At 41.7% G+C, this 26288-nt stretch overlaps 3 protein-coding genes across 6 annotated transcripts in view; 1 reads left to right on the top strand and 2 right to left on the bottom strand.

Moving 5' to 3' along the window:
• Positions 1 to 65: 65 nt before the first annotated feature.
• ddx6 (DEAD (Asp-Glu-Ala-Asp) box helicase 6) lies at positions 66 to 11622 on the bottom strand. 3 transcript variants are annotated; one of them, XM_047593650.1, is made up of 14 exons: positions 11501 to 11622; positions 10241 to 10831; positions 10061 to 10124; positions 9696 to 9800; positions 8171 to 8300; positions 7114 to 7260; positions 6210 to 6304; positions 5999 to 6121; positions 5739 to 5867; positions 5421 to 5537; positions 5024 to 5087; positions 4380 to 4481; positions 4086 to 4265; positions 66 to 3352 (listed from the first exon to the last, which is right to left on the bottom strand). In XM_047593650.1, exons 2-13 carry the CDS (start codon positions 10435 to 10437, stop codon positions 4090 to 4092), a joined length of 1449 nt encoding a protein of 482 aa, XP_047449606.1. In that variant the 5' UTR covers positions 10438 to 10831; positions 11501 to 11622; the 3' UTR covers positions 66 to 3352; positions 4086 to 4089. The 3 variants fall into 3 exon arrangements, with proteins under 3 accessions (XP_047449606.1, XP_047449605.1, XP_047449607.1); XM_047593649.1 differs by having other exon boundaries at positions 11322 to 11612; XM_047593651.1 differs by having other exon boundaries at positions 4073 to 4265; positions 11322 to 11603.
• Positions 11623 to 15171: 3549 nt separating this feature from the next.
• LOC125013404 (C-X-C chemokine receptor type 5) lies at positions 15172 to 18536 on the top strand. The gene is made up of 2 exons (XM_047594047.1): positions 15172 to 15258; positions 16724 to 18536. Exons 1-2 carry the CDS (start codon positions 15223 to 15225, stop codon positions 17789 to 17791), a joined length of 1104 nt encoding a protein of 367 aa, XP_047450003.1. The 5' UTR covers positions 15172 to 15222; the 3' UTR covers positions 17792 to 18536.
• bcl9l (bcl9 like) overlaps positions 18059 to 26288 on the bottom strand; it is a 25322-nt gene continuing 17092 nt past the window's right edge. For both annotated transcript variants that reach the window (XM_047594046.1, XM_047594045.1), the window contains 7 exons: positions 25745 to 26204; positions 23693 to 23815; positions 23090 to 23264; positions 22891 to 22975; positions 20258 to 22628; positions 19904 to 20158; positions 18059 to 19803 (listed from right to left, as the gene is read on the bottom strand). In XM_047594046.1, coding sequence (XP_047450002.1) covers positions 18608 to 19803; positions 19904 to 20158; positions 20258 to 22628; positions 22891 to 22975; positions 23090 to 23264; positions 23693 to 23815; positions 25745 to 26120 — 4581 coding nt within the window. In that variant the 5' untranslated portion in view covers positions 26121 to 26204 and the 3' untranslated portion in view covers positions 18059 to 18607. The remainder of the gene's footprint in view (positions 19804 to 19903; positions 20159 to 20257; positions 22629 to 22890; positions 22976 to 23089; positions 23265 to 23692; positions 23816 to 25744; positions 26205 to 26288) is intronic.

Raw genomic sequence — 26288 nt, 5'->3', positions numbered from 1 at the left:
TAGCTCTGAAAGAGAAATTTAAAAACAAACTGCAGCAACAACAAAAATAAACTACAGACTCCCAGTAAATTTCAGTGAGCTTTATTATTTCTGAACAAAACTTTAGATCCAATCCAGTAGCCAATAATATTCATGACATCTTAACTCCATTGTAAAATTAGCATCACTGAAAAATCTGCCAATTAAATAACCAAATTACAAATCATAAAAAAAAATGAACTCAAGCTTTAAGTTCTGCACTTAAATTTGGAGACTTTTTCAGTAAGGTGTCCTCCACTTGAAAGTTTCATTAAAAAAAAAACAAAACAAAAAAAAAATAAATCAATATCTAAGGGCAACTTTTTCCAAACTTTTTTGTACCCATTTCCAAAGCTTTGGATCTTCAGATCATATTATCCCGTCTGTAAAGTGCCCAGAGGCCCCCTCCCCACATGTTTCTTTACTGATGCATCAGTTTGGAGAGAAATCCTAAAAAGGACTCCTCTCTCTCACGTCCCCCTGACAGCCGAGTGTAGGAAACGGCCAAATTTCACACAAAAGCTGTGTCATCGTGAATGTGTCGCCACTTATCAAGAGGACGAACCGGTGCATCAGGGCAGCGAGTGAACCAATTATACCTCCCCGTGAAATTTAAAAATACCTTAAAGAATGAGACAATATAGGAAGTAGAAGAAACCAATTGGAACCGAATCTGGGGCAAGATGCTCTTGTCTCAGTCTTTAAGGTTGTCCAGTGGCAGCCCCCCCGGCAGTAAAAGCCACATCCCCATCATCAGGTAGCCATACACTCTTCTACAATCTCCTTGTTTCAGTATCGACAGGTTTTTCTGAGGCGATTACTTCCAGGGGGCTGACAAGAAACAGACAGCTGCCAAGTGCCTGCACAATTCGATCCCTGTTCCCTCAACTAATGCTCAATTTGTATCGTTGCTTTTTCTTTTCTTATTTTTTAAATAAATAAAGCCCTCCCCCCCCAAAAAAAACATCCCAATTATCAACTTCAAGTATTTCTGGGACGGCAAACTTGTGGGAACAGGGATCAGAGTTTTAACCAATGAGAAATATATAGGTAGTCTTATAATTAAATCATCCTTTTTGTCGCGAGCTTAAATTAAATATTTATGCTACTTCTCATTGGTCAGAACGGTAAAGAGAGCATCTCACCATAATAACAGGGAACCTCTTTTGCAAAAAGGTTCAGCCGAACAAATAAATGGTCAGAGAACCTTAATGCAAGTGAAAGGTTGTCATGTTGCATATAAATGCCACAAAAAAAATGTACCTCCCCAACCCGAAAAAAAAAAAAAAAATTAAAGCCATCCATAAATGGCAAAGAATTAAGCCATAGACTCAGCAGGCTGAGGTGCCCAGGTTATTTTTTGTTTTTTTTTTAAAGAAGCAGTCAAACTTGGTTATTTTATATTCCTTCATGGCCATTTTCCCTCTGTGCCAATTGTTTAAATGCCCTGCACTGACATACACGTCTCTCCCATCATACAACGTGTACAAAAGCATCAGTGCAGCCAGTGTCGTCGCCTGAACCCGTCTCTCTCCCCGTTTTTGTTGTGTTTAAGTGCAGCCCCAACCTGCTCAGGTCATTTTCAGAGAAGCATCTTTTGTGAGCTGGTTTTTTTTAGGAGAGAGACGGCTAAATGGCGACGCACAGAGAATGAATTCCTGCTACATTTTTTTTTAGGTCAGACAGTTTGTTTTGATGCATTCGGCCGACATTCTTCAAAAGGGGAAAAAAAAAATAAAACAACAGCTTCCCCCCGACGTTAGGAAGTCATGTAGCTGTGCTTAAACAGAGCATAAATCAACGTAACAGCTAATACCTCCCCCTAAAAACTAATTATCTGCCAATTCAGCTGCACTGCAGCAAGTAGTACTACTACGGGATCGAATATTTTCTCTTCCAACGCCAGCACTCATAACTGCAGACCTTAGAGTCTCAGAGTCAGTTCCACAAGTCCAGGCTGGTGACAACAAATAATTCATCACCCAAAAGCAAAAGCTCAAAAATCGGTCTAGACTCAACGCTTGTTAACACTGGTAAAGAGAACAAGGGCAACAATTTAAACAATGTCCGCCTGTAAGTGCGTCTTTGAATTGCACTCGCTAACAAATTGGGAGGAGCTAAAAGATTATCAGTGACACACGGTCTCCAAAAAACATTTAAATGTTTAAGAGTCCGATAAATTCTGCAATTTCTAAAATTATAAATTAAGTCATAGGCCAACATTGCAGATCAAACTAACTGGCAGTTAAGGAAAAAAGTCTCCAGTGCTAACAAGAGAGAAGGGGTGGGTGGCTTTTCAGTTTGTCATAGAGCCGTTCGAACTTGTTTAAAACAATCTTAAAATGAAGGTATGTACACAAGGTGTAAAGGTGCATCCCGCATGACGGCTGCACATCTCGCAGAATTAAGTATGGCCATCCCAATAGGAAGGTGAAACGCAGGACAAGAAGAAAAAAAAAAAAATAATAAAGCGTTCTCTCCAAATAAACTCCATCAAAACAGGAATCCTCTTGACTCATGGTGTTGCAACGCTGCTTATTAATCTTTAGTGTTCTGATGCTGAAGACTGAGGAAAGGCTCTGGGTCTCTGAGAAGCAGAAGCTTCGTCACAAGCGTATGGGAAGTCTGGCCGCGTCTTGGAAAGAAAATCCAGCATCTCTGTCCATGGAAAATCCAAGTTTGTCCTCTTTTGTCAGCCAGACTCGCGTTCAGGTAAGCCAGCGAAAAGATAATTCAGACCAGACTCCCTCCGAATCGTCTCCGTATCCCAATGGATGACTTGAACCAAAAACAGTTATGAGATCACCTATTTGGTTAGACGTTAAATAAGTGTAATAAATTTTCAATTAGGTGAGCATGAGTGTGTGGTGTGACGCGAGTGAGATGGCGGATAATGCAGGGTTATTACTTTAGAACGAGTTGAACTGCTTGTTAAGGCACTTGATACAAATCGGTTAAAACTTTCAAACTAAAAAGTGGAGAGCGGAGGGCGTCCTATGCGGGTCTGTCGGTTGCTGGCTTCGTCAGTGGTGGATATGAATTATCACAATGTGCACTGATATTATTTTTCAACTTGGTCCCATGCTTTCCTCGGGTGCTTGCGTCTTCAGGCTGTGGTGGTGCAGCACGGGGGCCTTTTAAGAAGGCAGATGAGTTCTTTCAAAACGCGTCCATCAAAACACACATTCCTAATGGTGGTGTCCAAAGAAAAAAAAAATAAAACAAAAACAAAAAAAAAAACGACGACAGAAACTGTACATGAAAAAAAAAAAAAAAGTCCGGGATGGTGGGGGATGAGAAAAAGGATACAAAGGGGAGTGAAGGATGGACTGATCTGCAGAGAAAGAAGAGGAGAATTAAGTAAGATACAAACTCAAGTACTTAAATTATTTTTACTGCCAAATCATTGAGCAGTTTACTAGAAATGCAGACAATACAGATTTTTTAGAAGATCATTTACCAAATTAAACCTTTTTCTTCTTAAAGCTACACACAGCGGCTTCTCATTTTAGTGGGCTACAATAAAAAAATATTGTTGTGGACTTTGGTCCAAGCTGATTGATGTTACGCAATTCTTGATTTATGCATGTAGAGTGCACAGTGGACAGAGTGCATTTATTAAATCAACATGTGTGACTCATTATCAGCAGATATCCTGTATTAAAAAGGTCTTTGTTGTTTTTGCAAAATCTCAGTGCCTTACAAATGATATCCCTGCTACAGCTGATTCACATCAAATACTCCAAACACTATAACTCTGTATAAAATAAGGACCATCTTTGAACAAAATGCTCATTTTTCTTAGAGTGGCTGTAGATTGTGTTTGCCATGTTTGAAAATAACGGTAACAGATGTTTTTCAAAGGCAGAGAGGACACTTTTATCCAAAGTCTCGTCTGACAGCAACACTGGCTGCATAATAAATATTTAGTTGTTCAAGTAAACTATAAAAATAAAACAGAACAAGTTATATTACTGTCACTTGTCTATTGTTCCTGCAAATTAAATGGGAACTTTCGAATTTCGCCTTTCCTTGCTAATGAAAGATCACGTACTGTGTGCACTCACTGGCTCATGGCTTGAGTTCTTCACCACTCTCGCTGTGGTACTCTGCCACATATAGACTTTTGTCAATGATGCCAGGGATGGGCTTGATCTCTGTTCCAAGCTGCTCCTCAATCCCCTTCAGGTTGAAGCGATCGTCGTATGTGATGAGGTTGATGGCTAAACCCAAGTGTCCAAAGCGTCCTGGGAACGGAAGAGGTTGAAGTAATATTTAAATATCATCACTTTCTGCTAAAAAAAAAAAAAAATACCAGAGAAATAAAGTGCACAGGGTCGTCAAATAACACTGGTAATTACCTGATCTACCAATGCGATGAAGGTATGTTTCTCCCAGCTTGGGAAAATCAAAATTGATCACAACATTCACAGCTTGAATGTCAATTCCTCTTGTGAAGAGGTCTAGAAGAGACAGGTGAAATCAAACATTAAAGAAAATACTTATCACATACAAGTTATTATCAAACCGCTAACAAAAAACAAAACTATTCGGTTTGTGTACACACCTTTTGTTTCACATTTGAAAACATGCCAAATCTATCATGGCAGCAAAACTTCACATTAAACCAACAAAGGGCAAATTACATGGTTTGCTATGCTCCCCCAGGAAACATGAGATCATTCATGATTCATGCGCTCATTCATGACTCATGAGCTCATTCATTGGCATCCACAGAGCTAATAAACAAACTTATTTTTAAAACAAATACATCTGTGGCATCTCAGGAATCTGGATCGAGCCTAATCTCATTGGACAAGCTTTTGAGAAGTCATTGACAAACAGTCGATCAGTTGAACCAACATCTCCGTGGTCCTGAGCAGTCACCACGTGCAAAATTATGTCTGGGGCCGATGCAGGAACAGGTGGGCGTCCAGTGATGTGTGGACAGTCTGACGACAGCTGAAATGTATCAGGTGTACGTGCACGCGCCTCGATCACTCACCAGTGCAGACGAGATTCCGGCACAGGCCATTTCTGAAGTCATGGAACACACGGTTGCGATGCTCCTAGAGAGCAGAAAAAAGCTGATTTAAACGCAGAATTCACATGGAGCAGGTCATGCAAACCTTACACAACAACTGTTGATCTGGCTCAGTCTAAACAGAGTTTTAGTGTTATTCAGCCGCCCTTGTTGAAAAGCATTATTGCTCATCTTGGAAAGAAATAGCAATGAAATAACAATCCAGAAATAGACAGGGACGTGCACGTCTAAACAATGCACCGCTTTAATGTTCAACAAAAGTAATAGCAGCAGCTGTCCTCGTGTGTATCTGAAGCCACCTGTGCATTTCAGAAAAGTGGTGAACAGGTTTTTGTTCTGAGCAGTGCACTGAGCTGACCTGTCTCATCTTGGCATGAATGTAGAAACATGAATAGCCAAGCTGGGAGATCTTCTTGGCAAGGAGCTCCACTCTCTGAGAGGAGTTGCAGAAGATTATAGACTGGTTGATCTGGAGCTGAAAAAAAGAAGAAGGAATAATTAAAAAATGTGTAGAGAAAGTCGTGAAACTGAGGTTTAAAAATAGTCCTTACAGAAAAGTATATGTGTGCCAACGTCTTTGATCAAAGTCATTACAGAAAGTGTTAATTAAAAGTTTAGAAGCAGGTTGGCTTCTTGAAGAATTCTCATCATAAAGTGCAGAAAGAACAACACTTACCCTGGAAAACAAGGTGTTAAGGCAATGGACTTTTTGCCTTTCAGTTACATAAGCATAATACTGAGTCACACCCTTCAGCGTAAGCTCCTCCATTAGGTTGATCTCGTATGGTTTCTGCAGGTGTGAATTCTACAAAGTAGAAGACAGAAGTGACGTTCAGTCAGTTTGTGCTGCAGGTTTTGAAGGTAAATCGGTTTATAAGATTATAAATAAAATGATGAGACAAGTGCTTAAATATGAGGAGGGGGGGAGAAATGTACCATGAACTTTTGAACACTGAGAGGGAAGGTAGCAGAATACAGCAAAATCTGCCTCTGTTTGGACAGGAATCCCAGTATTTCCTCCATCATCACCACAAAGTCCTGGGACAGTAGTTTGTCAGCCTTTTAAGTGGAGACGAGAGCAGAAACACATTTAGTTGTCAAGTTACAAAGTTTTATTTAGAAAAGGCAAAAAAAAAAAAAAACTCACTTCATCCAGAACAATCATCTGCACTTGATTCACTTTGGCCACTCCTTTCTTTATGAGGTCTAGGATCCTCCCAGGAGTGGCAATGACGACATGTACTGTAAAAGTGAACACAAAGATAATTAGAAACAGAATCTTGTTTTGACTGTGGCAAACAGGGCACCAAGGTCAAAGTGCTTGTTTTGATCTGGCCGTCGCCATTTCTACCGCAGGTCCGAAAAGGTGTAGTTGATTTTCAAGATGCATGAACGATGTCTCTTCCACAACCCAGCTGAGATTTATTATACTTGCTAACGATTGTAAAGGTTTCGTGTGCCGTGTGTGGATGCAGCCTGCAGTTTTTTTTAAGTGTTCGTATAACCCAAACACAGCTATCCACATGATTATTTACAGTACAATACAGGAGCTTTGCTTGAGCAGATATGTTGCAACATTGAGCTTTGCCAGGCAACACATTAACACACGCTCAAAATAATCTAATTTTAGACTCTGAATTCATTTGAATCATCACTAAAAATGTGCACACCAACATTAAGAATGTACACTACAGTACATTTTGTGGCATAATAGGAAATAAAGCTCATAAACTCACAGCAGACAAGTTAGGCAGACCAAAAAAATAACTACAATTTGATGGCTGTGCAGTATTTGACAATTAAAGCTACGGAATAAATGAGTAAAGCTAGAGAAGCTCTTCTTGAAATGCGTTTTAACTTCACACTGTGCATTTAATAATTTATTACAGCAGTATCATATGAAATAAAACCTTACCTGGGTCATGGAAGTTTAGAATGTTTTGAGCAGATATTTGCTACACATGCACCAATCACTTGACCAGCCCCTATGGCACCAATTTGATCTTATGACTCATAAATGAGACATGAATGCAGCACAATCTGAAGATTACCCGTTTCGTCAAGTCTCATGATGTCATCGCGGAGGTTGGTTCCACCTGTGGTTGCCATTACCTTCACTCCACCCATGTGTTTGCTGACCTGGATACATATTTGGCTTACTTGCAGAGCCAGTTCTCTGGTGGGCACTATGACCAAAGCTGCAACGACAGGAACACTTGTTTAAGAAACAAATAAAAATGCACAGTTCCCAGTTAAGGCAGTTTTGCGTACTGAGGAATCTAGACCTAACCCTAACCTACGCCAGTGTAGGTCACTTATACTTGTGCACTCGTCAGCCTGGTTCGCTCTGTAAAAACACCACCCAAACGCTATTCAGCGCCAAGATATTTTCCCCCAGTCAGGTCAGTTTTTGTTTTCGCTGCCTACGTCACATTCAACAATAGCGACTGAAACGTTTGCTTAAATTTTGTCAAACATGAGTCATACAAATGTTTGAATCTCAGAAAGTCCTCAGTTAAACTATCCTCAATGTGTTCTATCTTTACTGATCCAAAACAATCAATTCGATAAAGGCGGAGAAGGAGAAATACGCAACAACCAAGCAGACCAATCATAGCTCTTGCGCTCTGCATCGACCGGTTACATTTCTGGGAACACCAGTTACAGCGCCACGGTCTGCAAAGACTCAACGCTGGTGCTATAGCTTCTCCGTCAGCTTTAGTCTAAACCACCTATTATGTATTGAAAGTTAAGACAGACTTGTGAAATCAGTCATTTAGCTGAATGTGGAGCAGACTCTGGAACAATAATAAATGATCAAGAACTGGAAACCTAGGAAACTTCAGTTTATTGGTTTCTAATTTTCTTCTAGTGAGAAAATTCTGAATACAATTAAGGAGAAGGCATTTCCTCTTAGGCAATATGATGCATTTGGGGTTTTCACTCAACAGCCTGGAGGTAAAGCCTTAGATGAGACACTTGCTGCTTTTCATGCTTGCACCGTATGCCACTGTTGTGAAATCTGAACATATAGTGTGAACAACTGAGACTAGGGGAGCACTGACACTTATTGTGAGCAAACTATGGTAGAAAACAAAGCTTTCTCACCTTGTATGCAGTCCCGCTTCAGGTCAATGCGTTCAAGTAAGGGAATGAGGTAGGCTCCACTCTTTCCCGTGCCGTTCTTGGCTCTGGCCAAAATATCCCTTCCTGACAGTGCAATGGGAATGCTTTCCTCCTACACAAAAAAAGCAGCAGTAACAGATCAATAAACTACGTTCATCTCTATGGTCAGGCACAGTCAGTGCATTTCTTAAAGGAAGTCAAGGAGAGCCAATTATAAGAACGGTGTTTCAGGAAAGGTGAACGTCTAGTTAGATTTGTCTGGGAAGTCCAGTGATACCAAGCGATGAGTAGATGTGGAAAAAGACTTCAGTTGATTACCAAAGCCAGCTTTGGCCTTTAAGGCTGTATAGTGTTTCTTTAAACATAATATTTCTGTTAGCTTGCTGACATGCTCACAGTGACAGTGGTAGTAGTGTGAACTTTGAAAGGTATAAAGTTGCCGATTAGGACTGAACTCAAAGTAAATGATAGTTTAAGTACCAAACAATTGGCCTTAAGAACAAATAACATTTTTATGTTTTGGCTTTAACAAAATGCGTGGTAATTGATCCTTGTAGGTCTTCCGATTGGTGTGTAGACCATCAACCAGAGTGCTCCTACACTTTGTCAAGTACCTACTTCCTATCTTACTGTACCTAGGTCAGACAAACAAAAGAAATGCCAGGTACACTCTTTATTGAAAGAGTTTCAGAGATAATGTAGGAGCAAGACAGCTAGTTTGCCGCTATGCAAATGTTGGTAAACATTGAAATAATTATTAGTCTTTTCACTAGTCATTTTTCACATTTTGGAATAATTACAAACACAAGTTTCGATGCAAACCTTATTGACAGGTTTCCTCTCAGAACAGCGAGTATGAGCCCTCTAGCTGTTAATCAGCAGACCAATCACAATGCTAACAAAGGTTCAATTAAATCATCAACTGTTGAGATCAAAATCACAATACCTTGTTTGGGAACCACAATTTTGGACAATATACATCTGCTAAGCTGAGTTTTTGCAAAATAGATGAAAACTTTGACCATATTCAGTCTGGGATGTCCAAGGTTTTTTAGAGTTTATCATCTATAGACCATGAATGTCTGTACAAACACTTGTGACAACCAGTGTAATAGTTATACAGATATTTCGCTCTAGGCATAAGCAGTGGAGCCAACAAATGCTGCCATGCCCCAGAGCCACACCACTTGCATGGCTAAAAATAGTGCAACCTCTAGTGCAACGGCTCACTTATTTGTTGTATAACCAGAGTATGACCAAAACCATTTTAACATTGTCCACATTTAAACCCCTTGGTGGTGCTCATATGCACATTTTATACAAATTCCATATTGTTTTAATTTAGCAGAGGTATCAGTCAGTTTTAACACATAAAAGTCAAGGAAGTGAAACAAGTAACGAGACGTTACCCGACTCTATAATTATCAATACAAACACTTCCTTCAAAACAAACACGTTCTTATTTAACTCTCAAAAGGGATCAACTCACTGTTGTGACTAAACGTACCTGGATTGGAGACGGCTTTTCCCATCCCATTTCAAAGATTCCCATGAGCAGCTCCCTCTTTAGGCAATAATCTTCAAACTCATTGCCTTTGGTTGCAGTCACATCCTGTAATCACGTCAATCCATTAGCAATTGGTTCGTAAAAGGTAAAGAGATTGTGAGGTTAAAATAGCTGTAAAGATGCGACACCTGCAAATTTACAGTAATCCTGGGGCAGCAGGTACATTTATTAAACACCATTTTTAAACAGGCTGATTCTTGGGTTATTGTTCTAAAACCAGAAAGGCGTGACAGGAGATGTTAACATACTGAAACTAGAAAGATGACCTGACAAAAGCACAACTAAAATTCAAATGTTGTACCCACCGAAGTTTTCATCCTCATGTCCTTTGGGGGTAATTTCAAATTTTTCTTCCAGTCATCTCCAGGCCTGTAAAGAAATCAATTCCTGTAAGAAATAATCCTAACAAAGAATTGACACCAACATCTGTGTGACATATGGAAAATGAGCCCCAATTCTTGTATGTCTAATGACAAATAACTTACTTGATGACAGCGTTTGTTGCAGGGGCTGGCTGGGAGTTACCATTGTTGATTGTGCCTTTCATCTGGTTAAACTGCTGTTGTTGAGGCCCTCCTCCACCTCCACCTGGTGCTCCAGCAGGCTTTACAGAGCCTCTTAGCTGTCCATTCTGGTTGGACAAGCCCAGAATCACTGGGTTCTCCGTCCTGGCGGTGCTCATGTTCACTCAGCTTAATTTTCAGTCCCGGTGGCAATAAAACCTTTTTACAGTCTCCGGAACGAGTATGTCCACTCTCCTGGGGACTGCTCAAAACTCAAGATTGCCCTCTTCTCTTCTCTTCAAACTTCAATAACTAATAATATATTTTAAATCTTCAGTTCCTCAACTATATTCACGGGACATCAAGTGTCAGGAAATAAAGTCCTCTTTTCAACGTGTATAAGACTTCTATGCATGGAAATTAAATTAGGGCTTATCATAGATATTTAATCTGCCAATGTTATCTGGAAAACAATACACCAGGAGGGCTTCGCTAGCCTTCAAGTACTGGCTTAGTTAAGCCACCTTGTTAGCTTAACTAAGCCGATGTGTCCTTTCTCAGGTCTGTCCAACCCTGAAACACACGAGAGACAACGTTAGAAATGGTATAAAAGAGCAAAAATGGACAGAATAATGTATCATATCTGACGTTGGTGAGAATCTCGAGGTCAAAATTTAGCTGTAGGAGCCGGGCCTAACGTCAAAAGTTAGCCGACACAGCGATGACGATTCATGTTGTTTAGAAAAGAGCGTGGACACAAGTGAAGTAAGCACATCAGCAGGTCAACTACACAGGTATCGTGGACTGTGCTGTACCATGGGAATAAATACCTGAATGCGACTGGCCAGGAGGATTCTCTGCCTTTTTAAAATACGACCAACTAGCCTCGCAGAAGAACTAGCCTCGTTACCTTTCCGCTAGCCACCGACAAATGACTACTACACGCTATTGACATAATATCCATTTCTAATCCATACCGCTTCGCAGCTTTAGTCTAATGGATATGCGGCAAAAAAAAAAATCTGGCGTTAGTCTATAAACTAAAGTAAGGTTTAATACCCACCATTAACTAGTCCGCTTGGAGAGCGCCGTGCTAGCTCTGCTAGCGGGCTAAGCTACGCTGCGTAACGATGGCGACACATATTAACAGCAAAGCCGGTCGTAAAAGTTGTCACGAAATAGTTTAATTTGTGGTAACGAGCTAACCACAAGTGGAGGCAGTTTAAGCGAATGCACGTTTACCTTTGGATAACAGAAATAACCGGTTCCGTGTGCGGTGTGTGTGTGTATGTGTGTGTATGTGTGAGGTGTATTCAGGTTTTAGCTGACTACGAAAGAGTCAAGAAGCAATCGTTCAAGATGGCGTCCACTCGTATTTGAACCCGCCCACCGATCCGGCTAATCAGCTGATTTCATTTCAAATCAGTAGGGATGCGCGATACCACTTTTCCTTTGGATCCGATACCAAGTAAAACCAAGGCTAATATCCTGATACAGCTATCGATACTTTGAGGTGTCTAGTTGCGTAAATGAAAATGTTGACTTTTACAATTAACATTTGTCAATGCAATTATGAAAAATGCATTTTATACCTCTGTATAAGAATTAAACCACGACAATTAAAGACAATCTGAGCAATTCCCAATTGCGTTTAATTAATTAAAAAACAAAAAAAAAAAAAAAAAACAATGTTGAAATGATATATGTGTGTATTCCTGTAATGGGCACTGTGATATCTGTCTCGGGTGTGTGGGCGGGGAGTTTCCTGCGCGTCTTACCTTTTAAAAGTATTAATATTTCTGTAAATGCACATTTTGTATCGATGTTTTAATGTGAAGATCGATTCTAAAAAAAAAAAAAAAGCAGGTTACAATCGGAAGTATCGATATTTCTGGACTGATACGCACATCTCTACAAAATTACACAGGACTCACTGTGGAAACAATTCATGGCTGCAAACCTCCTAACCTCTTAAATAATTTGTTACACTGACCCCGTGTTGCCATTAACAGTCTATGAGCCTAATTATGTTGTCTCACATCAAACTGGAAATAACAAATGTATTAAAGTACACGAAAATCACCGGAGTGGTTTTGATATTGCCCGCTGAGTTTGCATAGCATCTCTCCGTGGCAAATGGTTCAAGCTCACTCTGCTCAATCGCATTGTTACTGATGATTAATAGTGAAAGTGTGAAGGGACTGCAGGAAGTTAACAGTAATTACCAGCACGTGTTTAATTGGCAAAGAAATGCAAAATGTGTCAACTCTTGTTTCCACTAGGCTACTATTTATTTTTATTTATTTTTTTTTTTACTTTTACTTGTATCTGAGTTAATCTAAGTAGATCAGACACAACTGAGTGATATATTACATTCTCAACGCACCTTAACCCCACCAGCCATGGTTCTAATAAATCCCATGGGAAACACAGCTCTAGACAGTTTTAGAGCTCAGACTTATAATTTGCTGATACTGGGTACAAATACAAATAAAAACTGACTTTTATTGTAGGTAAAGAGATTTACTGGGCACAATTTCAATGGTTGATTAGTTTAAATATCCGACTTTGATCGCATGTGAGAAGAAACATCCTGCCATCTGCTTGAAGGGTACTTCCACGTTCACATGACCACAGATTCCTTTTTCTAGTTTACAAAAGAGACATGAAAGACGTTTCAAAAAAAACAATACCAGACAAATAACACCCAGGTGCAGCACCCACACTTTAAGATGGCTGAGGGAGGCCGCGGCGTTGTGCTTCTATATCTTTATCTTGTATTTTCACATTTTAATCCATATTGCACGCAATTAACCATAACTGAATTGCTCAATTGCTCAAGAGCAGCACCAAACACATTCTCATCTGCTGGATTTGGAGCTGCTGTCATTTTTCAAATTTATCTGAAGGACCAGTTATGTTGAACCACAAGCAACTTTTTAAATCCCAGGTCCTATATATACACGCACACACGACCGGCAAAAGTTTTAGAAAACCACACTTTTTCCGTTCCTTTCTTTTCTGTTCTTTTCTTTTTTTTTTTACTGAAAATTATTCAGTTAATTGTGTAATTGCACCCTGAAATGAAAGCATAAATCAAATAAGCAATTTGAGTTGAGAAAGAAATCATGGAATCAATTCATAGACCAAAATGTATTCTAAATTTCTGACTCATCAAAGTAGCACCTTTGGCAGATTTAACAGCTGAACACACTCGTGGCAGGAATTTTATGATAGAAATCAAATATTCTTCAGAAAGTTCTTCCCAAGTCTGTTGCAGAAGTTCCCATAAATGTGTGGCGCTTGTAGGTTGTTTAGCTTTCACTCTTCTGTCCAGTTCATCCCAATCTGGAGACTGTGCTACCCTCTCTATGTTTTCAAGCTTACCATCTTGTTTCTTTTTTCCTGCGGTAGTTTTGTTATAGCTTGGACTTGTGTTTTGGGTCATTATCTTGCTGTAGGATGAACCTCTGACCAACTAGGCACATACCGGAGGGTATTGCATGGTGCTGCAGAATGCTGTGGTAGCCGTTTTGGTTCAGGGTGCCATCCGCTCTGGAATCATCCGCTTTTCTATTCGGCGTCGTACAAAGATCCTGTGTGATGAACTGAAGATTTGAAATTTTGATTCATCAGTCCATAAAACCTTCTTCCAGTCTTCAGTAGTCCAATGGCGGTGTTTCGTGGCCCAGGAGAACATCTTTGTCTTATTCTGACATCATAGCGATTGGCTTTCTTGCTGCAACTCGTCCTTTCAAACCGTCAAAACCTGCAGCTCGAAGTCTTCTCTTCACAGTTGAAAATGAGACTTGCTTACTACGACTACTATTAAGCTGTGCTTGAAGAAGGTGTTGTCCTGTGAGCCGCCTACCACGCAAGCTGTTAACTCTCAGAAACTTGTCCCCTGATTCAGTTGTGGCTTTGGGTCTGCCAGTTCGCTTCCTGTCAGAGTTTCCCACAGTTTCTGAGTGCCTTTTGATGGTGAAGACACCTCGAAAACACCTCGACTTTCTTTGCGATTTCCCTGTAGGAAAGACCGACATTTTTAAGTGTCATGATGGTCTGTCTCTCTTCCATTGTTAATCGCCTTTGTCTCACCATTTTTGTAGCAACACACTACTTTCCGCAGTACAATACTGTTCACCTGATGCTCATGAGGGTCTGGCACCACAGTGTGTTCCAACACTGCTTTTATGCAGACTGAGGGGGTTGTAAGTAATCAAGAAAAGTTGGAACGCCTGTAGGAATTAGTAGCACCAGCTTTCAAGGCTGATTCAACCTTCATTGCTGCGGAACAGCTTTAAATTGTGAACCCACTTCATTTTCCCTGAAAAAGGCCTTTTTGTATAATTTTGAAATGTACATTATTTTTCAGTTATGTGTAACCAAACCTTTTTTTTTTTTCTAACCTCTGGTTTAGTACTTACCTTTGTACCATTTCAAGCTATTCATTGGGCTTGCATGACTTGAATTGCAATAAATATTTGGAAACAAATAGGGTGTTTTATACGTAATATAATATATAATATTATACGTATACATGTAAATAAATAAAAAAATATATATATGTGTGTGTGTATACATAGATAGTAAAACAATGCAAGAGACAAGACAGGATGATGTTGTTTGGATGCTTTTGATCATCTCACTCCAACATATTATTATTAAAGCAATAATGATCTGAGGATGCGGGTAATTGTTGCAAAATGCACTAAAAATCAGTTTAGGTGACAGTTTCACATGTGCAAAGAGTTACAAAATACTGTGGGCTGCAGCTACTTGGATGTGCATTGGTGCATTTGCATAATTACTGTTGAAGCCTGGTGTGAAATCTGACATATTTTTTTCCACAAGGGGAAGCTAAGCCAAGAATCAACCACGAATATCTACCACTTACAGGAAGTAACAGCACACTTGACAACAGAAGTGTGAGGCACACGGTCAAGTTTTGAAGATCTACCAACATGGACATAACCACAGGGTTGGAAGGCTCACATGAGGTAAGACACAATTAGATGAAATGAAATGTAAATCTCTGTAGATTTAGAAATGAAGAGCTTTTATTCACTATAAGTTATAGCAGGGCACATTTTATTCTAAATGCAAAACTAAACATAAATGTAGTTGTGCTCGTTCACTTTGTTATAAAGAGTGTGTTGTTAAAGAATCTGAGTCACAGTAAACAGAACTCTGGGTTTTAGTGAGAATCAATCTGTAGTCTAATACAATATTTTGTCTGTGACATCATGGCATGAAAGTAAACTTGAACATTTTCCAAACCTCAGCAGCAGCGTTTGGAATTTTAAAACAGCAGACTTTAATATGCTATGAGCAGCTGTCTCCTATGATTAAGCCTCAACAGAATTTTAAATTCTTTCATGTTTGAGGGATGTAAAGCACAGCCAAAAGACGAAATCACTGACCCGTAAAATGCACGTAAACGGATGGGGGTTAGTTAAATTGTGTGCATGAAGCATTTTTCCTGTCAACTCAACAAGAAGTAGTATCTACTACATGTAAAGAGAGTGGATTATTTATACTATTCACCCTGAATAATTAGGAGAACAGTCTAATTATAATTTATCAGAGTGGTCAACATTCGTTTGTAAAAGGAACTTGATCGTTTCAGTGGAAATGTTTCCATGACCACTTCCTAAGAAGATTCTTGAGCATATTTTTATTTTTTCCACTCCTGTTTCATATAGATATATTTTTTCTAGGAGGACATATTATACAAATGAGCAGATGTTGTTATTGTAATGAGATTAAAAATACATCTGTGCCATGTTACATAATGTTCAGAAAAGAAACATGCAAACTGACTTTTTTTTTTTTGTCAATGACATCATATTATTATTTCAGTGTTGAAAAACTGAAATGTCTCTAAGTTATTTTTGCACCACATTTAGGTCCACGCTTAAAGTGACACATCAGACATCTCATCCAATGCATTTTTTTTTATTTTATTTTATTTATTTTTTTTAGAAATATTTGGCTAAAAATAAGTCATGATTTGTGTGAAAGGAGAAGTGGAAGTTATCTGGCCTGTTCAATGTTTCCGGTTTATCAACTGGAGAAATCCAACCCTTATTATAACATCAGTATTATTGTCATGTGAGGGGAGTTCTTTATGAAATAAATCAATAAGAGTAAAGAGTAAAGAGTCACATGCATATTAGTAATGAGTACATTACGGGATAGCTCATGTGAGATGTTTGGGAGATAAAGTTAGGATGGTTTGAGATGTTCAGAGGAGGATGCAGGAAGTCTAAAGGACCACTAAAGAGGAGGTTTATGGACGTAGTGAAGGGGGACATGAAGGTAGTTGGTGTGAAAGAAGAGGATATAGAGGATAGGACGAGGCGGAAGCAAATAAGTCACATCCATGTTTTTCCATACAATACTGATTCTCCATTTGGCATCAGGTAAATCAAAAATGCTTGTCTTTGTCTCTATATTTTTAAGTTCACAGAATCATTTGAATCTGATAACTGGACATATGATTTTGATGAAGTGGAGACCTTCTGCGATGAGGAGCATGAGGTGGACCTGAAGACCTTTTCTACCATCTTCCAGCCTGTGTTTTACAGCATGATCCTTCTCTTCGGCGTGGCAGGGAACGGCCTGATGATAACAGTCCTCCTGAGACGTTGGCGCGTGCTGCGGATCACAGAGATCTACCTACTGCACCTCGCCCTGGCCGACCTCATGCTACTGTTCACGCTTCCTTTTGAAGTGACTGACATCACCGCCGGTTGGGTATTTGGGAATTTTCTGTGCAAGGTGAATGGCCTGTTAAATAGTCTGAGTTTCCTTTGTGGAAGTTTACTACTAGCTTGCATTGGCTTTGATCGGTATTTGGCCATCGTTCATGCCATCCCCAGCATGCAGTGTCGACGGGTGAGAACAGTGCAGCTAATATGCATCGTTCTGTGGCTGATCTGTTTTGGCTTAGCCATACCCGAGATCGCGTTCCTTTCTGTAGGAAAGACTTACGAGAACTCATCCACGTCCTCCTGTGACTATCATGATTTCTACATTCATGGAAATAACTGGGTTATGGCCAAAAGAGTCCTACATCACGTGTGCTTTTTCTTCCCTCTGGCTGTCATGTGTTACTGCTACACGGCACTAATAATTACTTTGTGGCATGGTCAGAAAAGCCAAACAAAAAAAGGAGCCATTCGACTGGCTTTACTCATCACCATCGTGTTTTTCATCTGCTGCCTACCATACAATGTCACGTTACTGATACAAACTCTGGTAGACCTGAAGCTTTACAAGTATGAAACCTGTCGAGATTTTATGTTACTGAAACCAGTTCTGGAGGCGACAAAGAGCCTGGGTATCTTGCACTGCTGCCTGAACCCTTTCTTGTACGCCTTTGTGGGGGTGCGGTTTCGCAACGAGCTAATACACCTACTTTGCCAGCTCGGCTGCAGACGCCTCTGTCTGCCCTTCTTGAGAGCTCCGGGCCCCTATCGGCCTTCCATTTCTGAGGGAAACACAACCGTCAGCAGTGTCCTCATCTGAACCTCTCTGCTCTGTTGTATTATACTTCTGTTAATCCACTTGTAATACTGGAAAATGCTATAACTTTATCTTGCGTTCTGATAAGATATTACTTGTTGTTATTTTGACTGTGTTTTATTCACCCAGACAAGAAAAAAAAAATTAAAAAATGCTGGCTTAAAACCTGTATTGGAGCTACTGCTTACCGAAATCAATAAAGATTTTATTATTATGCACCAACCGAGTCCTCTTCTTATTAAATAACAAAAACACAATAACCACATTAGGTATCAGTATTATTCTTATTATTTTAGACTCCTATTAAAACACAGTTATACAGAACAACTGCAAACAATCACAAATCGCATCTTATTTACAGCAAGTATATATTATATGTATATTTATATATATATGTATATATATATATATATAATTCCTTTGCACAACAGTTTAGCAGTTGGAGAAAATAAATCAATGATATTAAAACAAATAGAAATTTGAGGCACTCCTCTCCTGACCGCCACTGTTCCCACAACAAATACACACATTTTTGAAATGTACACATTTTACAGTTTTTTTAGAAAATGGCTTCAAATTTGTTATTGAACAGTGTTACAGTGTTTTTAAATATTCCATTTGTCATCAGTTGTAATCCCAAATTTGAAGATCACTGATTTGTTTTGTTTTTTTTTGTTTGTTTTTGGTGTTTTTTTAAATTATTTTTTTATAGCAATTCTTTTCAAACAACTACAAGGATAACATTAAATGAAAAAAAGAAATGGGCCACAATGGGGAGGTACCCTAGTGAAGACATGTTTTACAGTTTACTGAGCTGGATCAATATGGCATATTGGCCATACCCCCAGGGCCATAGCCAATGGGACTGTCCAGAGACATTCCCCGCTGTCTGAGAGACTGTGGGCCCATCATACTAGACTGTGGGTGGGGAGGGGCCATCATGGGACCCTGAGGGGACATTAGATGGCCTTGGGGTCCAAAGGGTTCCCCTGGCATTGACATGCTTCGCTGTTTAGCCTGCATCATCATAATATTTTGTTGTGCCATCAGATTATGTGGGTGCTGCTGAGAGGGCATCATGCCTGGGTATGGGTTGGAGGGATGGTGGAGAAGGCTGTTCGCCATCATGGCTTGTTGTTGCTGGAGTTGATGAGGGGGCATTAGACCTGTCCTTCCCATCATATTTCCTGGGGGGCACATGGGGCCCATGCCCCCACCTGAAACCATACCCCTGGAGCCCCCGTGAGGAATGCCCATGCTTTGGCGTATTCCACCATGAGAGGGGTGAGGTGGTAGCTGCTGTTCAGGCATCATATTCTGTAGGCTTGCTAAATGCGGGTTGGATGAAGGGCCACTGTTGTGTGGAGGGCCAGAAGAAGACAGCTGCTTGAGGAGCTGATGTGGGGTAGGTTGCTGGGATGGCGGCCCCTGGTGTGGGTTCTGATGTGGCTCACTCTTGGGGAAGTACTGAAGAGTGCTACTGGGCTTATCAGAAGGAATGATGCGGGAGAGGTCAAACTCAGGGATGCCACTGTGAGTGGGCCTTATGACTTCACTTAGATCTGGGCCATCCCCCATCGGAAGAGAGGCAAATGAGTCTGCTGATGGGTGAGGGGGGCGTTGGTGAGGATGACCTTTGCTCAGCAGGTGTAATTGCTGATGCTGCAGAATATCTTCATTAGGATGAGGGAAATTTTGTGACATTCCTCCTATAGGTGAGTGCATGGGCCCATGTGGTGGTGGCTGCATGCGAGGAAAACCTCCCATCTGGTTCTGGGATATAGGTGAAACGTTGCAGGGCCCCATTCCATCAGGTGCTCCTCCTCCCATCATGGCAGAATTCATGACAGGCATACCCATGTGGTTTGGGGAAGAGAGCACAGGTCCTGAAGGGTCATGAGACAGGTGCTGTTGACCTTGGCTTACAATTCCCATGGGGCTTTGTGGATCACTGTGGGGACCAATGGAGCCCTGGGATACAAGCATCTGTGATGTCTGAGGATTCCCCATGTTTCCTGGTGATAAAAAAAGAGCAACATGTAAAGAAGTCAGATTATCAACATCTGGACATTGAACTGCTCAACTTCATGAGATGTGTTCTGTCAGTGTCCATACCTCCAATGCTGACACCAGATAGAAGCGGTCGATCTGGTAACATCTCATCGTCGGAAGTTGCGATTGTTTTGATTGCTTCATGGTAGAGAGGGGTAGAACTGGGAATGGCATACTTGGACATCTGAGACATGATAAGGGACAAAGGATTCTGAGTAGGTGGGGCACTGGGTGAGGAAGTAAATGGCATACTAGGATTCATAGCACCTGGCTGGCTTATGGGGGTAGAGTTGGAGCTCCTGGGTGGAAGTGAGTGGCCTGCAAAGAACATTAAAAAATATTATGGGTACAGAAATACAAGGAAAAACTAATTATGATCACTGATTCCAGTGCATGGATATTGAATTCAAAATGTACCTGTCTCAGTGGAACCATTTCCTCCATTGCTCACTACCTTCCCATTGGTTGGACCACTTGGACTTGGAAGAGCTGTTTTAGGAGACGTCCACCCTGGGGAACTCGCAGCCATGGCTGGAGACTTGAGTCGCCCAGGAGAGGCAGACGGAGAGTGCAACCCAAGGTTGGAAGACCCCATTACTACTTGAGGAGACTTCATGGAAGAAGAGGAAGGAGTCCCAGCACCAGATGCAGGGGGAAGAGGGGGGTGATGTCCAGCAGTGGACATATGTGATGGTGACTTCAAACCTGGAGCTGAGGGTGAATGCAGAAGAGGAGATGGTTCTTGATTAAGGGAAGGAGACTTGAGCTGATGAGGAGGCGGCACTGAAGGAGAGGTCAGGGGGTTTACATTGACTGACAGGTCAGAAGGGTGCCTTGGGCCGAGGTCTGCTCCCCTAAGGCCCCCACTCATCATCATATGACTAAGCCGTGGTGTACCTCCCATTTGATTAGGACCTTGCTGGTCAGGCCCAAACATCTCAGGGCAAGGTTGTTGAAGATACGGCCCATCCACCGGTCCACCAGAGAAAGGACCTTGATTGGGAAACTGGAAGGGACCATCGTGTCCTGGGATCATTCCCTTATTTCCTCCTCTTCCATTTTGTGAAGCCCTGACTCGTGGAATCTCTCCAAACATCTCACCTAACGGTCCCCCTCCTGCATGACCTCCTCTGAGCTTCTGAGACAGCATCATTTGCTGTTGCTGAACATTCATCTGTGGGTTCATGTTCATTGCAAGGTTGCTTCCCAGGGGAGAATCCATCAAGTCTCTCATCTGAGGACCCCCTCCTGGAGATCCCATAATCTCCCGCGGACCAGGAAAGTCCAAAGGATCTCGACTGGTGGGTGGGCCCCGGCCCATTCCCATAGTGGAAAAATCTGGGGCTCCAATATTATCAATATTTCTCGAGTTGTTTCCCTGTTGCTGTTGTTTAGCTATTCTGTCAAGTTCATACCTAGAAACATTTGGTAAATTCCGCTTCTCTATGATGCGAAACATTTCTTCGCGTGGGTCACCTTGCATGTGTTGATGAGGCCCACTAGGGTAGCAGCCATGAAAAGAACCTCCACCACTGATGTTATCATCAATCCAAATCATCGTTTGGCGGGCTGGCCTTTGAGGTCCTACACCCTCCAATGGTAAACCTCCCCCTTGACTACCAGGAAAGCCCACTCCCCCAGGCGGCACTCTCTGCATTGATCCTGGGAACCTCGGGCCACGGGGTCCCTCTTGGTGCATATCCATCATTCGTCCATTTCCACCCATTCCTCCTCCCATCATATTGCCAGGACCCCACTGCTGGTCTGCAGGCTTGCTATGGTAGGGAGGAGGAGGCCCTCTCATCATTATGGGACCACCAGGCATGCCCATCTCTGACATCACTCTAAAGTGCTGGGGGTGAGGTTGCATTTCCTGTTGCCGTCTCTTCTCCTGGTAGTATTCTTCTTGAAGTTTCCTCCAGGCCATTTGCTCGGGGGTCAGCCCTTCCTGTCCAAGTAAGGGACCCATGTCATCCCCAGGAGATGGCAGCTGGTGATGGGGGTGTGGTAGGTTATGATGAGAGTCTATTTGAGGGCTGTCAAGAGGAGGTCCACCAAGGGACTGCGTTTGGGAAATCATAGACTGGAGGGGTTCTTCATATTTCTTCATTCCCCCCATTGGAACCAAGGCTGATGATAACATATTACCACTACTGCAATTTCCAGAGTTATTAGACCCCTTTTCGCTGTCTTCAAGAATATTACCCCTATCAGTATTGTTGTTATTATTTAAGTTGGTTGAGTTATTAGGAGGATTGTTGCCGGAGGCCCCTGGGTCTCCAGTGCCTCCACCTGCTCCACTACGTAGAAGCAGCCTCTCTATGTCTCTGAGTGTCTGCAACGAGCGCTCCCTGTGTTCCAGCTGCTCTTTGGAAAGACCATCAGTGTTCCCTGGGCCACTCCTCTGAACTGTATCACTCTGTAGGTGAGTAGATAGGATGGAAGGACTTCCAGAGGGAGAGACAGTAGCAACAGGGAGGGGCATACCACCTGCACCCTCCCCATTTCCAGTTCCTGGGTCTGGGCCTGCAGGTGTGGCCGCGTTCCCTCCCTCTGACCTATGTGCGACAATGATGTTATTGCTGGAAGCTCCGGTCGGTCTGGTCTGGGAGGATTCATTATCAGAAGGTCCCACTGAGGAAGGTGTCCCTGCAGAATGCAACGGACCTCCAACTCCTGCAGAAGTTGGACGTGGAGTTCCACTTTGGGATTTTGATGGGGCCGTGGGTGGAGAGTTGCTGGAGATTAACTTCTCAGACAGGTTAGGAAGTTTCCCTGATAGGTGGCCCTGTCGTGAACAAAAGGAAGATGAGCTATTAAAATACTATTACCACACAATTACATTTCTGTTCATTCAGTTCATTATTATTCTAGTGGTAGTAATTCTAGGCTTAGGCTTAACACATAGTGAAGCTTTCAGAGTTATTCCAAACAACTCTTAACGACTTAGGAGACCAACAGGAACAAAGCTGTATATCGGATATTACAAAACAAAACAATTAAAACATGTACTTTAAGAAAAATCATTCTCTTTATTCGAGATGTCTGACCTGCTCCAACTTGGAGTGTGAAACATTTTGCTGGTGAAACAGTAGGATAGAATCTGTCTGTCCTTTCATCACTGCCTCTGCAGCACTGTAAAACAAATGGAGATATAGCACAAATTAATCAATCACTGCAGTTACAATCATTATCTTTACTTCTTATGAGTGTTGTCACCTGCATGTCAGACATGAAAATCCTTCTCACCTGTTGGCTAGGCTGGTTGTGAAAACATACATCACTTGCTGGGAAGGCTGAGGTGTTTCTGCTTTGAGCCCCGGTCCCACTCCACATCCCATTACCGCGCCCCCAGATTCAGACATGGGTGCTGCAGACAGGCGGTCGGAGAGACCTTGGATAGGACCTACGAGCCCTCGGTCACCTAAAAAAAACAAAAAAACAAATAAAAGCAACATGGTGGTTTATTTTCTCTTATGTGTAGAAATTTGGCTTCACAAACTGAACACTAGATGGAGCTAAAACACATATAAAGTCAAATCAGTGGAAAGGGACAATATGGCTTTCCAAGCTGACATCTTCCTCTCCGTGTGTGTCGCTGTGTGTGGGATCCGACATGGCTATTGGGAAGTTACAGCTTTAACCTGTTGTATTCCGTGCAAATTAAACTAAATCTTTGCAGCAGATTTTATTTATTTATTTATTTTACACAGAATTCACGTGACCTTCACTGTTGTGGCCACAATGACACTATTGTTAGTGAGGACTGTGCTACATTCTGACAACAGAAAAATGGAAATATGTTTCCCCCAGTGCCGTAGGAAAAAAAAAAAAAAAAAAAAAAAAACTCACGGTGGGCTGCAGTGTGTGGCTTGTCTTCATCTTCCTCTGTATCTGGTCCAGAGCACCATTCATCTCCACTATATGGCTGTTTCTTCTCCAGAACACAGCGTCGCTTACTGCGCATAACACCCTCTAGAGGATAATACCAACACATCGACAACTGTCAGGCTATTGTTCGTTCAAAGACAACACTGGTGTTATTCTGTTTTTATCATTAACCACCAACGCTCTAAACCCACCACTTTATTCTTTAGACCCATTAGCTAATGTTTCTGCTATATGATGCAAGCGTATAGATATTGACAAATGAAACTGATCACTCTAAATCACATTGCTAAAAATTGGAATTAGCAGTGAGTCGCAATGTACTATACTATAGTCAGCTACAGTTATGGATTATTTGTCACCAGAGCTACAGCATTTGTGAGAAGCATTTAAAGAAAGAGTGAAAGCTTATGAGATGAAAAGCGAAGGTTTGCTTGAAGCCAGCCTGAAAGCGTTCATACTTGGTGCATTCTCATTCGTGCAACATTATGGAAACAAGTTCATACAAAGCTCTCCAAGAGCAATGACGTACAATGAAAGGCTCTCTTTTGTTTGTCTGCACCAAAAAAAAAAAAAAAAAAACATAAAACAAATCATATCTGACTTAATGAAATGTGCGAGCTAGTTCAGATATCTGGTCAGGAAACCACCTGTACAGGTACAACGGGAGGTTTTCAGGCCGCATATCTAGCTTAGGCTACAACAACCTCACAATATTATCCACTTCATGGAAGGGAAAAAATATTAAAAGCCTGTGCATGTACACTCAAAAAAAAAAAAGGAAGTTGCTATGACAATACAGAGAACAGGACAGCAGAGGGAGGACTGCTACCTCGTTACAGAGAAGCTGCATGAAAGAGATGACCTCTTGTGTTTTTTTGTTACCAGCCAGCCATGGAGCCACGTCTGCTACCGAGATGAGAGCGATGTCAAATAAATAGGTGGAATGCACTTTCGTTTTTCCACACAGAGTAATCTCAGGGAACGAGACGGGAAAGGAGAGAGATACCAGTATGTGTGGTGTGTGTGTTTAGTGAGCGACTATTTATGAAAGGGGGAGGCTAAATGGAGCCAGAGGAGTTTCTCTTTGTAATGATCCACCCTATCTTCTGTTCTCTACCTCGGCTCACTCTTTGTGCTGGAACCACACCTTTCCTTGAGAGTGCTTTTCTATGTATTAGTCACATTGTGGGCACATAAATCTGTTTACACGGTCACATTGTGGGGATTTGCCTCCTTCTTTTGGGGATAAAATGAAAGTCCCTGTAATGGAAATGATTAACTTTAAAGTTTAACATCTAGCCTAGGGTTAATCTAAGTGGTTAGGATTTGGTGAAGCGTTATTAAAACTGGGGTAAGTCTCCAGGAAATGCATGTAAGTAAATGTAATGTCCTCTGAAGTGATGGAAACATGAGTGTGTGTGTTTCAGTCATGTACAGGAAGCACAGATGAGTTTCACAAAACACATTAATGTCATCTGCAGCCGAACCCTCACATGAACTCCTAAATAAGCAACGAATGCAAATCAAACACTGCATGGGGCCACGTGAACACAAATATTTGCAGAAACACTCACAAAAAAAAAAAAAAAAACTTATCATCTGCTGCTCTAATAACAACCTCTCAAGGCTCACTAAGCTTTCACAACCTCATGACCTGCCTCTCCCTCAGAGCCCGACACAGAGCCTAGACGTTTTTTTTTTTTTCTTTCTTTTTTCATTTGAGACACGTGACTGCCGCGCAAGCATGGCACAAACAATCAAAAGCCAAGGGGGAAATTCTGATGCCTCTGTGAAAGGTCAGGGCATTTCAGCAAGAGAGAAAACAAGTTCTTCTGTCCTCTCGGTCCTTATGTTCACTTCCTGCTGTGGAGGAGGTGAATGCACGTAATCTGGTATTTCGGGTAAAGATTCGGCTGATAGGAAGGTAAAGGAAGTGAACTGCCGCATAACTACAGCAGCCTAGACGTGTATATAATGACGACTGCAAGTCTTTTGTGTACATTTACACCTTACCTCCTTTGGCATCTGTCTCCAGGACTGGAGGAATGGCATTTCTTGATTCGCCAGAGTCAATAGAGTTGCTGCGCTCCCGCTTGGATTTGGTTTTCAACATCCCCCCGACACTGCTCACTGATTGGCTGACAGCCTTGAGCCCGGAGCCGCCGAGGGGAATCTGGTTGGTTTTGACTCCATGGCTGCCGGCACCAACGGCCTTTGAACCGAGGTGGGCTGCTGCTGCTGCAGCCGCCTGCTGCTGCTGCTGCTGCTGTTGCTGCTGCTGCTGCTGCTGCTGCTGCTGCTGAGCCTGCTGGTTCACACCGGGTATCTGGGACCGGCCGTCACTGCTGACCTGCTTGCCATGATTGGCCAGTTTATTGTCTGTGTGCATTTGAATGGCTGGTGATTACAGTGGAGGTCTGGTATGAAGATTAGCTGTGCCCGTTAGTGGAGATCACATTGCTTACAGGTGACACTGATGGAGAAAAGAAAAAAAACAAACAAACAAAAAAAAAAAAACGTGACCATCATTATTCTTTTAAAAAGCTAAATTCACACG

This window comes from Mugil cephalus, chromosome 9 (assembly GCF_022458985.1).
Source record: "Mugil cephalus isolate CIBA_MC_2020 chromosome 9, CIBA_Mcephalus_1.1, whole genome shotgun sequence".
NCBI classification, from domain to species: domain Eukaryota; kingdom Metazoa; phylum Chordata; class Actinopteri; order Mugiliformes; family Mugilidae; genus Mugil; species Mugil cephalus.
This window is presented reverse-complemented; position numbering and strand designations above follow the sequence as displayed.